The sequence below is a fragment of the Anthonomus grandis genome, chromosome 11 (assembly GCF_022605725.1).
Source record: "Anthonomus grandis grandis chromosome 11, icAntGran1.3, whole genome shotgun sequence".
NCBI classification, from domain to species: domain Eukaryota; kingdom Metazoa; phylum Arthropoda; class Insecta; order Coleoptera; family Curculionidae; genus Anthonomus; species Anthonomus grandis.
The window spans coordinates 10,092,507-10,111,129 of record NC_065556.1 but is presented as its reverse complement, the minus strand read 5'-3'; the positions used below and the strand labels follow the sequence as shown (position 1 = coordinate 10,111,129).

The 18,623-nt window shown below is 32.4% G+C and overlaps 1 protein-coding gene across 2 annotated transcripts in view; it reads right to left on the bottom strand.

The window, feature by feature from the left end:
- Positions 1-18,623, bottom strand: part of LOC126741952 (tripartite motif-containing protein 3-like) — a 98,328-nt gene that overhangs the window by 74,033 nt on the left and 5,672 nt on the right. Inside the window, exon 1 of one of the 2 annotated variants that reach the window (XM_050448433.1) lies at positions 8,572-8,866. The exons of the other annotated variant lie outside the window; for it this stretch is intronic. Coding sequence (XP_050304390.1) covers positions 8,572-8,594 — 23 coding nt within the window. The 5' untranslated portion in view covers positions 8,595-8,866. Of the gene's footprint in view, positions 1-8,571; positions 8,867-18,623 lie in introns of those variants that run through there. 2 annotated transcript variants of the gene reach the window in all.

Below are 18,623 nucleotides of genomic sequence, written 5' to 3'. Positions count from 1 at the left end.
TAGCAATGCAGGACTGTTGGAATGCTGCCACTCCTCTTTGCCTGCAATGTGCGTCACGAATCCCTCGCAGTTCACAGTCACTGGAGCCATGCAGTCACTGCCCATCAGAAGGAGAGGACATTCCTGTATGGCCCGTGACCAAATTTTTGCGTGACCGGTCTCGCCAGCACGTAGTTCGCCGAGGACGTATAGCCTGTACGCAGTCCTCATTGCCTCGAATTGCACAACGAGGTCCAGAGGCGGAAGACTCAGCAGAGTCTCAAGCGCTCTAGTTGGCGCCGTCCGCATGGAACCCGTTATGCTGAGACATGCAAGACGTTGGACTCTGTCCAGTTGAGCACGAATTTTCGCTTTCTCCGTACATGGCCACCAAACGATTGCCCCGTATGTGAGAAGAGGTCTCACAATGCGCGAGTAGATCCAGTAGAGGATCTTAGGAGATAGACCCCAGGTATTGCCAAAAGCCCGCCTACAGGACCATAGCGCGCAGGTGGCCTTCTTTATTCTGGTGTCTGCATGATCGTGCCAGGAGAGTTTGGGATCCAACTTGATTCCCAGAAATCGAACTGTCCTAGAGTAATGCAGCTGCACGCCACCTAGAGATATAACAGGAGGCGTGCCAAAGTTACGTCTCCTCGTGAATAGTAGGAGCTCTGCTTTTTTGGGGTTAATCCTGAAACCCCCCCGAGAGGCACCATATGTTCGCATTGTTTAAAAGATTTATCAGGCTGTCGACCACAAGGCACCACAAGGTAGAGGACAATACTCCTCCCTGCGGGCAGCCCCTAGCCGCCAACGTTTCGACAATCTCGTTGTTGAGCTGGGCAGATACATGACGTTTCGAGAGCATGGCCTCTATCCAGCTAACCAAATAGGGTTCTGAGCCGCGGCTCTCGAGTTCTTGGCAGATTAATGCAAAAGAGGTGTTGTCGAACGCCCCTTCAATGTCTAGAAACGCACCCAGACAGGTCTTGCCACTACCCAGAGCACCCTCCACCTTCCTAACGAGGTGATGTAGGGCCAGGTCCGTGGATTTGCCCGCCTGATAGGCGTATTGGTGCATGTTTGTTGACCAGGATGCTTTCCTTAAGATATCGATCAATCAGCCTCTCCATCGCCTTCAGCATAAAGCTGGTAAGGCTGATAGGTCGGTACGATTTGGGATCTGTAAAATCGCTTTTTCCGGGTTTTGGAATAAAGACGACTTTCACTGGACAATATGACAAAATGGGATAAGATTTAATTTTTTTGAATGATTTTAAAAATTAATACTTTCTATTCCTACTATTTCTACACATTGGAGTCCAAAATAAATTACGCAGTGGAGCTCAATACGCAGCAGAATTCATCTTGTTGAATCTTGGTGTCTGAAATTTTAAAAGGCAAATCAAAAAATGGTATCTCCTGTAAATTTTACTTTAACATATTTATTTATTGCCTCTTTCCCTACTAATTTTTTGAGCGTTATTTAATTTATAATATTTACTACTACAGGAACACTACTAGTGAATTGAGTAGAGTGTAATTTCTTGATGAATTTATAACATTTTTACTGCCTTCGTAGATTTTCTATAACCTTTTGCCACACCCTGTATAAATTCTACTTTGCAAACTTTGTTTTTCATGCAACAAAGTTCCTAATTCAATTAAGTTGTAAGTTTAGATTTGAAGCATTAACCGAGAAAATTCAGAGCTTGTTATGTAATAAGGTATTTGAGAGACTATTTGTGTTTGGAGTCTTTATTATCGTACTATAATGCATATGTACAATCAATTATTCAGTACAGTTTAATATTTTGGTACAACTCAGCTGGTTCAGATAAAGTCATATTAGCTTAAAAAACGGTAATAAGATGCATGTTAGGACTGAAAAATACCGAATCTTGTAGATCACACTTTCAAAGACTTAAAATATTGACAGTGCCATGCTTGTAGCGGGTGTACAACTAAGAGAGGTCGCCGGCCATATTTGAGTAACTAGTCATAGCACAGCGTAGGGAAAAAATATTTCTTATAAAAGCGGCAAGCGAGAAATTGCTGGCAATTATGATGAACGATGACCGCTAGGGGGCGTAATACAACATTGAAATAGAAAAAATTGGTTTTATTGAAACTATTTAAAGTGAATCCTAGAGAAGAATGATTCAATTTTAAAGTATGATAAATTCTAAACATTTTTTATTTCAAACTTTTTTTTCTAATCTGTCAAATAATAGGTGGGGGAAGGGTTGAATATTTATATCTAAAATTCATGATAAATTTTGATTGGCCTAACGAATTTTAACGAGCTTACTTTTATTTTAAAGGGTAATTATTAGGCTTTTATGTGGTATAATTACTTAGCCGTTTTAGTTGTTTTGTTTAGCGCTAGAGGGCGGTTTGTTTTAATTTGGATTTTTTCAGGGATTTTCTGGCAAATATTAAATACAACGATGTAATTTTTTTCATTATGGCTAAAACAGCATGAAAAAACATAAAAACTGGCGCAAACCGCAACTTGATATCTTATTTTATTCCGAAATTAGAAATTAAAATATTGTTGAACAATGAAATTCGTCGCCGCGCTGGCATTATTGTGTCACGGGTTAGTAGTAAGCTTTGGAAACAAATGAATTTGATAAATATTTTAAGGGCCATGATAAAACATTTATGATCGATATCAAATATAACGTCGAAGACAGTTTTTGAATTTAAGTTTTTAAAAATGCCAAACATAATTCCAACGACATAGGTTTTGATATGCAAGCAGTCTATTTAAGGTTAATGCAAAATGCACGCATTGCAGCACGTATATTATATGCTCAAATATATCCTGACAGAAGACACTATAATCATAGAGTCTCTACCGGTTTAGCTACCAGGCTAGGAAATACTGGAAGTATATAGGAAGGAAATATTCATCGAAGACGAAGGCGAGGGCGCATAGAGGCAAACGTTATAAATGTTTTGGCATATATTGAAATGAACCCTAATCCGAAATATTTCTAGGGAATTGGGAATATCCCACGGTACAGTAGAAAATATTCTGAAAGAGGACAGGTACCTATTTTTATTTGATACAACACTAATAAGCATACTAATATATTATATTGGTATTCAATAATTTTGTAAAATTTTTGAAAAATATATATTTTTGAAATAAAAACACGTCTGATATGAATATACATATAGGCAAATTTTAAAAAATGAGGCTCCATTAGCCTGAAGAGTTCAACATGACAAAAATTTCTGTATTTTTAATACTGTGGTTACAAACTTTTGAATTTCTTAACATTTGTTTATTTAACAACTTTGACTTTGAATAAGCCTTTAATAAATTATGAAGCGAAATTCACAACTTTTCACATTTTTAAGAAATTATCAGATTTTTGCTCAACTTGTGTCTTTTGACCATCATTTCCCAACTTGAACTAACTGTCCCGGAAAAGAAAATTACTTCACTGTTTGGCAAGTGATTTTAAAAGTTGGCGTATCAAATCCAGATTTCAAATCATTCAATAGTCGTCATTCGACAAAATAATGACAATTGACGAGGTGTACATGTGCCGCCAATCGACATCATCCCCCTTGTCTGGGCTTTCAGGTCACATTTTTGTTGAGTAAAAAGAAAAGTAAAATAAGTAATCACAGTGAATCATAGTATCATTTAATAAAAATTGAAATATACAGTCCACTACCAGCAGAAGAAAAGTAATCCATCAATTGTTCCTCGTAAAGTAGGTATATTTAAATTGGGTGAACATGCCGCCAGGCTATTCTTCTACCACGCCCTATCTGTACGGGTATTCCCTATTCAGAAATACCCCTACAGGGTGTGTAAGACAGGTAATGACGAAACTTAGGTCATTAATTATGACCCTTGCTACTGCAATACTTGCTATCCTCCGTTTACTACGCATCTTTCTGTATTCGTCTTGATATCGTGTTTTACTTATTTTGCATATTTATATTGTTTTATTTATCGTGTTTTATTTATTTAACAGTGCAGACCAGGTTTTAATGCTAACTTTGTGAAAAATTTAAACATTATCTTTTTCATGATTTTTTAATATTCAGCATCCTTTATCCTCAAATTTAAAATGCCAATCGAGCAAGAATTCATTTTTGGAGGAAGGAAAAAAGTCTTCTACAACTTACAAAAATCCAAATTCAGGAAGTCAGTTTACTGACTTCCCTGTTTCGATTATAGATATAATCGAAACAAAAGTAAAAAATAGCATTCGCAACTCTTTATTACATTATATATTATTATATTATATTATCATTTTATATTACTACAGATACTCAACTAATAATGTCTTATTTTAGAATACTTCATACCTAGCTTTTAATAAACACTATAAGGGGTATAAGATTCTTATTTCGCGATAGGTTTAGTGGTTTTAAACATTTTGTTTTTAGCATGCTAAAACTATATCTTATGGCATAAAAGGTTTTGGAGATAACATTCTTCACAATAATCCAGGTTAAAACAAAGAATAAAAAGAACAGGAAACCAAAATAATATTTGCCGTAAGAAGTATCATAATTTTTTTTAGCATGTTGAAAATACATTATCGTCCAATTGAGCTGAGATAATCAAGTTTAAAAACTAGATATATAACTCCAGTGTCAATTTTTAAATGCCGAAATTTTCTCTCTTTTGTAAACAGAATCGTATGAGGTATACTTATATTCTACAGTTTGCTAAATATACCTTCACTAAAAATTTACAAAAAAAATCGTAATAATATACATTTAGCGATAATAATATATGATGTGTTGCTTGGGATGTTTGTATAAGGGCCGGTAAATTTTTAGACCCGGGCCCGGTTTTTCTTTCGGCGGCCCTGCTGGTGCCGGCCAAAACCAAATATTTACATGGCAATTATGTTGCTGTAACATCTTAAAAGAACTTCTAGTAACCAGCTCCATAGAGAAGATTAATCACAGATTTATGTAACCGGGACGCGTATTTACATACTATACTACAGCACAGAACACCCTAGAACTCGGCGGCTCTGCACGGCAGTATAATATGTAGTTGAGAAATGCGCTTATTTATCACTACATACTATACTACGCTACAGAGCATTAGAAAGAAAAATGTTTTTATGTGATTTGTTTGGTGCTGTAAAATTCGTAGTAACAGAATGAATAAGTGTGTAATTATTTATGTTGTTATTATTATTATTATTATTATTATTATTATTATTACTATTATTATTACTATTATTATTATTACTATTATTATTATTACTATTATTATTATTATTATTATTATTATTATTATTATTATTATTATTATTATTATTATTATTGGTTTTTGTTTCATTTTTGTTGGTGATTTTAATATACAAGATGAGGCGTGTTAAGATATTTAATGAATACAATGCTACTTTAAAATTTAAGAACAATGTTGTGAAGGTGTGTTGTATTTTGGGTTTTAGAATTTCGATAGTGCTTTGTTTCTAGTTTAGATATTTTTTATTTTTATGTATATGAATATAAAGTATGTATCTAAATAAGTGCATATAAATTGTTAGATTTTAATAATATTAGTTAAGATTTGAAATGGCTAATGATTAAAAATAAAGCAATTACTTTTGATTAAAATATGAAAGCAAAACTTCAAGACTTTGAGGATTAGAAATGGTAGAATTAAAGGCATATTTTTGTGTGTTAATGAGACAGAATGTATAGGAATATACAGATTATTATTTATTTTCTTTTTATTTTACTCATCAACGTAATATTGTCTACCGTAGATTGGACATGTTACCTGATGTGATACACCAATGTTACCAAACTTAGGTAGTTTACACGAACACCACTGTTAATCAGTAAGAAAAAGCTGTAAGAAATCATTCAATATTTTATTAGATCTATTTTATATAAAAAAAATAAAATAGATGATACCTAGTATTCATAACAAAAAGATTAAATTCAATAGTACCTCTCTTAAAAGAAAAAATTGAAATATTTAGTGATACATTTAGTTTTGACGATTGTAGGGCACAAGTTTATTTAGTCTCCTTGGAGCCTTAACGTTTTCAAAAACATATTATTTATTGTATTTAAAATTAAATTAAAACTGCTTGTTTTTACAAAAATAATATAAAGCTTTATTATAATAAATGCTTGTTGTACTTACTAAATGTATGTATAAACATATTTTTATAGAATCAAAGTCCTTATAGAAGTCTTTAAAAAGCATAAGCACAATAGTGGACGTAGCGATACAATTAAGATTAAAAAAATCTAAGGAATATTGATATTTTTTAATTTAATATTTGTTTAATACTCATAGATCTGTTTTATTTTTTTATTAAAATTAATCTAATAAAATAATCTCCTATAGTCGTATCCTTACTTGGTACACCTTCTAATTCTAAACAGTTTGCAAACTTTTTTGAAATTGCAAAAAAAATTAAAGCAAACTTCAGAAGAATACTTAACGTAGTCAAGCTTAACCACTGAAGGAGTTTTTAACTTAGTTTTTAATTCATATCAATTGCAGAATAATATAAATCAACTTTTGCGCTATTTCTATTTTGTGGTTTAATGTGTGGCTGCGTTGAACATTTTTACAACATAAGGGCATTTTGTCGCTATTTCAGAAAAGTTTACCCCACTGTATTATCCATACAAGCAGATTAATGATGAAAAATATAAATCTGTACTTTCTTAAGCGCAACCTATACTTTAAAATTAAACCAAATTTAGGAATGGACTAAAAAAATTACGTTTTACGCGTACGTATCTAAAAGTTGTATTTACGTACCTTTAAAACCCCAACACAATAATTAAATGTATTACTACCAATTTTACAGCACCAACAAATCACATAAAAACATTTTTCTTTTTAATGCTCTGTAGCGTAGTATAGTATGTAGTGAGAAATAAGCGCATTTCTCAACTACATATTATACTGCCGTGCAGAGCCGCCGAGTTCTATGGTGCTCTGTACTGTAGTATAGTATGTAAATACGCAACCGGGACATACCCGCATATGGAAGCGGACACTCATGCCGCAATTGACGTAAAAGAAAAAAATGGATATGGATATTGAAGATTAAAAAAAAATTAACGTTACAGAGCTGTCACAGACCTAATTTAAAAATTTTGAAGTTTATTTAAAATCAGCTCTAGTCGACAGAAAAAAGCTGATGAAGCCTTCAATGATTTGGATTTCCAGTTTTAATACAAAATTAATTTCGATGATGGTGAATTTTAAAAAAATGATTGAAGAAGAGGATCACTATGAAATCGGGTTATTACTTAATTGGGTTATTACCATATGTAAGCGAGTAAAATAAAGCATTTTATCAACATTTTTAACCTTCGGGTGTTTTTTAATCTTATTTTGATAATAAAGAAACAATTTTACTTATCTATTGATGTCTGCGAATAAAAAAAATAAATAAAAACACGAATAATAATAGTTTTAGTCATTTGGAGTGTACTATACTCACCTTTTTAATAAACTAGTACATAATTGGTATCATTACTAGCTTAATTTCTAAAAAGGGGCAATCTATCTAATTCGTAAAATACTAAAAACTCTTTAAAATTTTACCACTGTAATAATATTCCTATAATTTTTAAACTATACATACATACAGGTCACTTATAACTATGAATTTACATAACTGATGAAAACCATTATATAAATTTATTTGAAATTAACTTTTTAAAACAATTTTTCAAAACAATGAAAATACCGATTGGTCTTTTTAATGCTCCGTCCACACTTATAGTCTGATATTTTTTTAGCTCTCGAAGCTGATCAAAATAAGGTGACTAAAGCTTTATGGCTTTTGTGCAAAAGTTATAAAATTAACTAAATCCAAGTTCAATTTCAAATTGTATGAGTAAATGTTACTAATGTAACCCTTTTATCGTCTACATATAGATAGTTATTACAGTTAGGCAAATAACCTTCCATATCTTTTTTTTATACAAAAATAATCTTTAAGATATTAATGTCGTAAATAAGATGTCTAAGAATTTTTAAAGGTATATCTGAGGGATCTCCATCATTCTATCTTCATCACCAATTTATTTCATAATTAAATGAATATACAACATACTATTCCATCTACTTTTGTGACATTCATTAAATTTTCCGCACAAATTAATGATGTTCGTTGGACCTCAATAATTTGTCGTTATTGACGTTGTATTTTCAAAAAAGAGGAAACCCTTGGATGTCTATAGAACCCATTTGTGCTGTCTGGGTTACTAGCAATTGATATTTTCCGACACTTTAATCATTTAAAAAAACTCAAGATGATTCAATTCAAAATTTAACAAAAGTTAATTTATTCAATATCACTCTACAAATTAACAATTTTTAACTATAAGCTACTTCTTAATTAAAGCGTATGAGAGAAATTTTAAAACAAATTTGTATTGTCGGTTGAAAAATAGATTAACATGTAAAAAAATATTCTATTCATTATAGAGTCTGTATATATCTCTTCCTACTGTCATATTCAATACGTATGCGAAACTAGTGTCATGAGAAATTTGGAGGGATACGTATATACAAAAAAATATAATGAAAATATTGACAATAGGACTACTTACATTGGACAGCAAAATAAAGACATAAGGATGTATTAGTCGTTTATTTTCCGGGAAAACAGCTTACATATTTTCAAGTTTGACACATTTAAAAACAATCAGGTCTGTCTTCGAAAAAAAAACTAATTATAATCACAGTGCAATATTTGAAAAGATCTAAGTTATATAGCCTCTTTTCATGCAAGTTACCTTCAGCTGTTCAATGTTTTTGTTTGAGAAACGCAGAGGGTGACCTCTCTCTCATGAAAATCAATACATATCCGGCACGATCTAGTTTTTCGCAGAGGGTGGGGAACGTAGAATCATTATACATTAGTGCCCAGCCAGAGACAGGTTGAATTAGGTTTATTAAAATTAAAAAAATACATAATGTAAATGAGTCACAACATCCAATAATTATAGCAATATTGGTATTTTTAATTTAATAATTTTATTTTTTGTTGTAGTTTTATTTATTCAAACAACTCTCAATAATATAAAGTTATTTCCATCAATTATCTATTTTGCAGTTTCTTTTATGATAAAAGGTGCGTTTCATTGGCATCAACAAAAACAAGGATCTTATCTCACCCTTATCTGCAACCCCTAGGACAGAGTAAGATATACCCATAAAATATTAAATGAAAAGAACAGACAAGGAGGTCAGGAAATACAACGTCCTAAAGCTCTTGGAAAAAGGCTTTCCAATGATACCATAGAAAGGCACATTTTAGAAAATTTTTATCTGTTTACCAAGAAAAACAATAAATGGTAGAAAAACATTAAAAGTAACTACTACTATTATTTTTTAAGAATTATATTTCAGTTCAGTTTAAATAAACAGCAGCACTTCTTATCTTTAACAATGGTGTACAGCATAGCGGATCGAGTAAACATGCTTTTCATTTATGATTCCCAGGATAAATGTTTTTTAAGGACAACTCAGCGTTTTAACGAAAGGCATCCAGGTCAAAATTTAAGCCCGGAGTTTGTTCGCCAACTAGTAGCCAAATTTGAAGAAACTGGTTCTGTCACGAATAAAAAGAGAAATCAACCGAGATTAGTTGGCGAAACAGCGCAAATTGAAATTCTCGGTCAGTTTCCAATGAATTGAACTTTATATTTATTAGTTGAATTTTATAACATGCTTACGCACACTCTATAAACTAATCACATTGTGCATTACAGAACGTATTTAAAGACATTGTGACCCAAATAATATTATAGCGGCTCAATAGACAGGATGTACCACAGATGCCATGGGGTGTAAAGAACAGCTAATTATCGACTCCATAGTTTGCAATCAGGCATTTCCACATAAATGGCTTATTAATGCATTTAAATTGTACAAAACATATAAGCATAATTCATATTAACATAATTTCCTTTTTAGGATTTGCTATGACATCTTGGCGAACATCAATAAAACGTCAGGTGCCTAACAATAACTGCATTGAAACTAATATGATTCCTATTCGTAGGGGTATATTCCAGGGAGATTTTTTAAGTCCATACATTGGTTATGCCTTGCCGTGAGCTCACTCTCTAGCCAACTCAACTCAACTAGGTAAGGATTTGGCCTAAAAAAAGCACTTGAGATGCAATATACAATCTTTTGTACTATCTTTACTGTCAGATCAACAGTGAAGGAGTTTCTGCTGCCGCGTTTTGTGACTGCTGATTCTGCTGCGGAAGCTCTTCCGCTATGGCTTCAGAGGCATTGACAAAAAACTAAGCTATTATGTTTTACAAATAACTGTAGCCTTAATAACATTCTTGTTGCTAACTGTCATGTCTAGCTGTATTCTGTCAATAAAGTTCTGGGTCTAGTTATTGACAAGGATCTTAAGTTTGGGGAACATTTACTGTCTATCAGCAATCGAGTTTCTGCAGGCAGTTTTGCTGTTAGAGTGGCTTGTTAAGAGCTTAAAGGGGAAATTGGAAGGAGAGTATACTTCTACCTGATTGAATCCCATCTCAGGTATAGCTTCTGCTTTTGGCGGAGCTCTAGTAACTACCCTCTGCATATTTTGTTTGTTCTTCATAAACATGCTGTGAGATACAGTGAGGGACGAAAGTATTGGCACATATTGATTTTTATTAAAATTCGTATCTGTCCTCTTAAGCTACTAGACCTATTACATTTAAATATTTTCTAATTTAAAGTGTATACTCAAGAGCATTCGTTTCTTAATATTTAATACAAATTTAATAAATAAAGGCTATACAAAAGAACCCATATTAAAATTCTATCAAAAATCCCATGGACAAAAGTATTGGCACACATGTTTACAAAGTGTTTAAAAATAGGTGCCTTGTATGTGAGAATTTTGAAGCAGTTTTTTTACATTCTTTAACAGAATATTTATATGAAGTAAAATATTTCTTTAGGTTTAGTGCTTATTTTAGTGCATACATTGCAAATATGATTCGCAAAGGCCAAGAAACGACGAAATCCGAGCAAAAAATAATTGTACAGCAGCGAAAAGAGGGTAAATCGTATTCAGCGATTGCCCAAATTGTGAAGAAAAGTCAATTTACTGTGCGTAGTGTCTTAAAAAGGTTTGAAACTGCAGAAAATTTTAAAAATAAGCCTAGAACTGGACGTCCGCCAAAGTTAACGGAGAGGCAAGAAAGAAAAATTGTGAATAAAATTAAGTAAAATCCTCGAACTAGCGCTTCTGAAATTGCGGCTATATTGACAGAAGAAGATAGCATCAACGTGAGCTCAAAAACAGTACGAAGAGTTCTTCATAGGGCTGGATATAGTGCCAGAGTAGCTCGGAATAAACCATTTATTAATAAGGTTAACCAAAAAAGCGTCTTGAATTTGCGAATGCACACTTTCATCACGATAATATATTTTGGGACAAAGTAATATTCTCTGATGAAAGTAAATTCAACATTTTTCATTCAGATGGAAAAGTGACTGTGTGGAGGAAGCCCAATTATGAACTAGATGCACAAAATCTGCATAAGACTGTGAAACATGGTGGTGGTAGTGTACTAGTGTGGGGCTGTATGTCATCGGGAGGGGTCGGAAATCTGGTTTTTATAGATGGTATTATGGACAAAAATGTATATTTAAATATTCTAAAAAAAAACTTAAGAACTAGTGCAGAAAAACTTAATTTGGCAAATGATTATTACTTTCAACAGGACAACGATCCGAAACATACAGCCTATATAGTCAAGCAGTGGATTGCGTTTAATGTCCCTCATACTTTAAATACACCTCCTCAATCTCCAGATGTCAACCCGATCGAAAATCTTTGAAGTGAGCTTCGGTTTCCAGTAAGGAAGTTAACTAAGGTTTCCAGTAAGGAAGAGCTTAAACCTGTTTTGCTGCAAGAATGGAATAGTTTTGAGCCTTTCTATATGCAAAAGCTGGCCATTCAATTAAAAGGAGGTTCACTCATATTATAAAAAGAAAAGGAGGTCCTACAAAATATTGGAACTGGGATTAAATTTTATTTTTATTTGGTGTGCCAATAGTTATGTCCCTCACTGTATATATGCGGGATATCACCTAGAGAGTCTTCTCGGCCCTGCTTTATCAAAGAGAGTATTTTACTGCCTCTACATACAGGAATAGCATGCCTGATTTTTCTAAATCAACATAAGTTTGTCACCCAAAATTCGAGATATGTTACTCGCCAACATGGTAATTTACGTCTTCCTATACCACCATCTACCTTAGTCAAAAGATCAGTTTTTTATGAGGGTATAAAAAATTTAAACCATCTGCCGAGAAGCATTAGAGAGGCAAGATTACCTAAACAATTTAAATTACTATTGAAAAAATTCTTATGTACTCAGGCTTACTATTCAGTGCTTGAATATTTCAATGACACTCATAATGTAACTAGTGGAGAGATGCAAATGTTAAAAAGAATAGTATTAGGTATATATGCGCATATTTAATGTTCAATGTTATGCGACTTTTGCATATTGTGAGTTTTTTTTTAATTGTAGTATTATTTAATTTTATTAGACACAATAAGGCTTTGTTTATAAAAAATTGAAAACCACTACATGGAAGGCATGTTTATGAGGTTCAACAAGAGTATATTGCGACATAGCGGCGTCGAACTACTGGTTGACTTCGCGACCGCTTTTCCCCGTACTGAGGATTTCTTGTGACTATCCAAGATCAAGTAATACCAACAAGAAATTATTTAAAGTTTGTCGTAGGTGATGCGACGGTACAAAGTGACAGATGTAGATATGGATGTGAGCCAACGGAGTCTATTCAGCTTGTCGTCGGTGGATGTCATACTTTTGCACCAACGGAATATAAAGAACGGCATGATTTACTTGCAAAGATACTGCATTAAGAGCTGGCAGACAACAGGCAGACCTAACCTAATATTAATCAATAAAATTTCTAGGAAGACAACCCTTATTGATGTAGCTATTCCTAATAATAACAACCTAAAAGCGAAACATAATGAAAAGATTGTTAAGTACAGAGATCTAAAACACCAGATACGAAGACAATGGGAAATGAGAGAAGTGCGGACAATCCCAATTATTGTGTCACCAACAGGAATAATACCAAAGAATAAATTAATTTTATTAACGAATAGAAATGTGTATCCCTTTTAAAATTATTGCCTTAAAGATACTTACACCATACAAGTCATTTCTAAGCCGTATGCTAAACTTAATGAGGTAGTTTTTGGTATTAATGGTGTTGTTGCCCAATTGACTAAGCCAGATTTTGTCGTGATTTTGGCAGGAGTCAAGGAATGTTGGATGTTTCTAAAAAGACTTTATCAACGTTGGCTGACAAATGCTTTTTTACCAATTTAATTGTAAGCACAATTAAACTGTTAATTTTAATTACACTGACAGGTTTTATTGTATTAACCATAAGTTTGTCAATTGTGTGTCGAATATGTGTTTTTACTCTAGTCATATTAAAGTTTTAGACTTGCAAGATAGGTTTGATTATACATGTTTTCATAGAAATTGAATTAATCTCAATTCCAGGAGCAAGCGCTTGTTGGCTTATTTATTTAAAAAAAAGAATGCTCGATTTTTTTACATTACGCAAGGTTGAAAGGAGGAACTGTGGTCCTTCTCCTAGGCTTGAGGTGGTGGGAGATCTCAATGCTGATTCTGTTAGATTCAGGGGGCAGGTATTTTCAGTGTATTCAGTAATTCAGTCTGTGTCAGTGTCTTCAGTAATTCTTTCAATAATTCTGATGAGGTGGTTTTTTTAGAAAAACCAAGACCTTAGATTCTTAGAACATTGAAAGGCTAGAATTAGTAAACAACAACTTTGCTTGAGTTCAACATGTGCACAGGGGGCAAGAGGGGTGTTATGTTTGCAAACATATCCATCGATTCTCTGTTGTCAAGTTTACACGATTTTAAAATGAGGAAATTTTTAGCTTTATATCAACACATAAAATAATGATAATTTAACTTATTGATGTTAGATTTTGGATTAGAAATATAAAGTAGATATAGTAATATGTTTTTTTAAGCGCAAAAATAAGCTGATGTCATCTTCCAAAATTGTCATCTTGACAAACGGCTTTGTGTATACATTCGGCAATTGAGAAGTTCTGTGTTTTTTCTATTTCTAGTTTTTGGTTAAAAAAAGACGCATTAGAGTGTTTTAATGAACTGCTACGAGAGTAAAAACTTGTGCTGTTTGTGCCGCACCATGAGAAAAAGGAGATTTAAGCCGATATTTTCACAAGTAAATACCGATACTGTACATAATATCAAGAACCAGCCGTCGTCATAAACGTAGAATAATAAAATTTGATTAAGAAATCTATAATAATTATAAAATATTTAATTTCCACAAAAATGCTTTTTATTGGATAAGTACTCTAATGAAGTACGTTAAAAAAACGCATAAAGAGTTCATAAACGGTAATATTGTTTATAATTTACAGCATAATCTATTAATAATAAATATTTATCGTTTAAATATTTTTTGACGACGTCACTGGTAAAGATTAGTTATGTCGATGGAATCAACAATGCAAACGAGCGGCGTTGCGATGTTGTTGCCTTTTTCTTTTATTTAACTTTGAATGTTTTGACTTCTTTATAGTAGAGTATCTTATCATATTTTATGAAATAAAAATGCTTCATATTTTATTAAAGAGATTTTTTACATGTTTCACTCATCAGACCTATAATAATTGAAATGATGTAACCCTAAGTAAGGCAAATTCAACAAAAACTTACCATAACATACACAAAACACCTAATATATAAATAAACAAAGCTTATAAAAAACTGCCACTATCTATGTACAAAGACCTCAACTAAACAATCAAATCACCTTATACATTTCAGAAATCCAACAATCATTTGAGAGTCTAAAATTATTTAAGGTTTCAACTGCAAACCATTCATTAACACAGGACAGATCTGGGCTTTTAAAAGCTTTACTAATTTCCATTGTATCCAACCAAGTCTAAAGTTTTACTTTTCACTGATGCCGTATTTTTATATTCTGGCTGTCAGAAAAATTATGTTTGGAGTCGAGGAGGTGATTAGCAAGAAATAGCCAATCTGGTGACTGTGATATCCGTATTTTTAAATTTATTATATTGGGCCTTGTGTTCACTAATCCTAGAAGAAATCTTTCACCAGACTGGCCGACGTAAACTGCAGGGCACTCTTTACACCTAATCTCATAAACTCCCGAAGAAGATAGCGGGGGTAGTTTATCTGTAGTTTTAGTTACATGTCTTTTTAATGTATTATTGGTTTTAAAAGCTGGGGTTATACCAAAAGGAGAAAAAAAGCGGGATAGTTGGGACGAGATTGGTCCAAAATAAGTAAACGACCTAAAAGTATTAATATAGTTTGTTTGTTGTTGGATTAAATTAAATGATAATTTATACTTTCACATACTGAAAATACATTATATATATATAGTTTTAAGAGGGAAAAAGTTACTGACTGCTAATTGCTTAATGGTAAGGAATTATTAAAAAAAAAACAATAACAAAATATTAAGATAAATAAAAAAGAAAATGAGGGACAACGATACAGTTTTCAAAAAAGCCGATAAGGGATTATGCTTACTTGCCTTAAAAAGGAACGATTACATAAATAAAGTAATGGATGTTCTAAACACAGATGACTTTAAAAAGGTCGACAGAGACCCCACAGGTCCATTCTTTAATAAATTAAAAGAACTCTATGGGTTGCCAAAAGTCCATAAAACTAGCATGCCAATTATTAGACCTGGGGTTTCCTTTGTTGACTCCCCTTGTTACCAGTTATCATCTTGGCTTAATAACGTTTAAAGAGTTTAAATGCGCTCTTTTTATCATTTAACTTGCAAATATAAGTAGAAAGTCCATAACAAGTGTGTCAAATACTTTAATAGATTATTTCTGTATAAACTTCAATGATGTATGTATCTGTTGTGATACTAGGGTTGTGTTGTCGGCTCGATCAGACCATGAAGCCGTATTATCTACAATTAATTTTAAAATTCGAAATTCTAAACTCGTAGGAAAGGGATATAATATAAAAAGGATATAATATAATATATAATAAAGTCTTTTAATTTGCAATATTATTAATTGGAATAAAATGTATATGTCATCTGATCCACTAAATGAATTTAATGATATACTAGTCAGTTTATTTGAGAAGCATTAATTCTTAAAAACCATAAAACAAAAAAGAAAGAAGACTTGGGTGACAAAGTAAATTAAGGTTTCTTTGAGGAATATCAGGTTTTTGCATACTCTTAGGAAATATAACTTCTCAGAATTTGTCATAAGTTTTTGTAATAAATATAAACATAAAATATGGTAAAATTTGTACTGCGAATAATAGATCAAAGGAAATTTGGCGCCTAGTGAATGACTTAAGAGGGATGACAAGAGTAATAATGATAGGGATGATATGGATCCGGATAAACTCAATAACTTTTATTGCACAATTTCTGAGAATTTAGAACAAGATATATATTCTGATACTGATCCTTTCTTATTTTTAAGAAATGTGTCTGTACGAGATTCATATTGTTTGTATCACACTAACGTAAACCAAATTAAAAAAATATTAGTTTCAATTAAAAACAAACGCTCAGCATTGATGGCATTTCAGTCACGTTATTTATGAATCTTCCAAATGCTATACTTGTAGAGTTATATGTAATTATAAATATTTCTTTTCACAGGGGAGTTTTTCCTGATAGTTTGTCTACGGCTCCTATATCTCAATGGTTCCTACTCTATGAAAAATCAAACAAATCATCAAAATTAGAATAATTTTATTTCTTGAAAGGCAACAACCAGTTTGGTTTTCGGGGCGGAAAGAGTACTGGTGATGCAGTTTTTAATCTTTTGGAGAAACTTTATTTAGGATTAAATAGGAGAGAGATGGCTGCGAAACTTATTACAAATTGGTGTGACGCAAACAAGCTTTCTTTTAACACTTCCAAAAAAACAAATATTGTGACATTTAGGGTATTACTACAAATGCTTCGTTGAATGGGGAGCCTAAAATAAATAGAGCTTGAATAGAGAATTGCTCCAAATTTTTAGGAGTTTTTATTGACTCAAAATTGAAATCTAAGACCCACATAGTTGCTTTGAACAGGAAGATTGCCTCTGCTTGTTATGCTGTTAAAGTGGTCCGGATTGAGATTGGTATAAAGGTGGCTAGAAGTGTGTACTTTGCCCTAGTAGAATCCCACTTAAGAAATGGAATTCAATTTTGGGGCTTCGCTGGGCGGGATCTGGTTCAATCACTTTTTGTCTTACAAAAACGTGCTGTGACGTGTTTGTGTGGCTTTACAGACCACTGCCGGCCGCTATTTGTTAGGGAGCCAATACTCACATTAACTTGTATTTTCATACTGATGACTGTAGAAATGATTCATAAAGAATACAAGAGTACAGTAGTAAGTAGTAGTAACAAGATTTAATACTACCAATCGATGTCTATGCACTCCAAAGAGTACCCTTACAAAATAGTCAATGATTTATGAAAGTCATGAGAAGTAGCAAGCAGTTTAGCTGTTCTGTGAACGATTTATTAATTAAAAAAGCATATTACTGCCTAGAAGGGTTTTATAGAGATGTTTTGTAAGTCTTGAATATTTGACATAGTTTTTTTTATCGGATCTTTTAATCGACCTGCATTTTAAATTTTATATATTATTGTTCATTATTAATTTATATTTATTTCTTGTTAGTTGACATATTGTTACTTTATACTAAAACTTTTTTTTTGTCGAATTTTGTTTCTTGTTACTGTATCCGTGAATTTTGTGGGTTGGGCTGGTATATTGGCAGATGGTATTATTGGCTCAATATTTATATCAGGAAATTTAAATGGATACATGTATGCTGAAATGCTCAGAGGTCTATCGAACAACCCAATACTGCGAAAATTAGAAAATTAGAAGGACATACATGGAAATTTATCTTTAGAAGAATGCTTAGTACAATTCCAACAGGATGGAGCACTTCATCATTATATAGTTCCCATTAGGCAATGATCAGATAATCATTATTCTAACCAGTGGATTGGAAAGAGGTCCTATTAAATGGCCATCTAGATCCCCAGACTTAATTCTCTTGACTTCTTTCTTTTGTGGAGTCACCTAAAATGTGTGGTTTTTAAATTCCAACCCAAGTCACTAAAGCCACACCAGCGTAGAGTAATTCAGGAATGCCTTGCTATATCCCGAGAAAAAATCGTAAATGTACATGAAGAAATTGAAAGTAGGCTTTATTATTGTTTTCAAAATCAACATCATATCATTTTCAACATTTAATTGAATAATAAAAATGTCATAATAGACTTTTTATTTATTGTTTTCCTTGATAAAAAAAAGAAAAATTTTTCTCAAATGTAGCTTTCTAAGGATTCATTCAAAAGCATTTTTCAAACCTTTTTCATTCACAAGATGATGTATCACTCAACCCTCCTTTCTATTTAAGATTTTAGAGGTTGTAGATAAGGGTGAGATAATATTATAGAAACGTTTTTTACCATTTTTTAATTCAGTTTTTCTTAGTTTTGCATTCCTAGTATACAGTACTTTAATTTCAAAACGATCCACCCTTAATAAC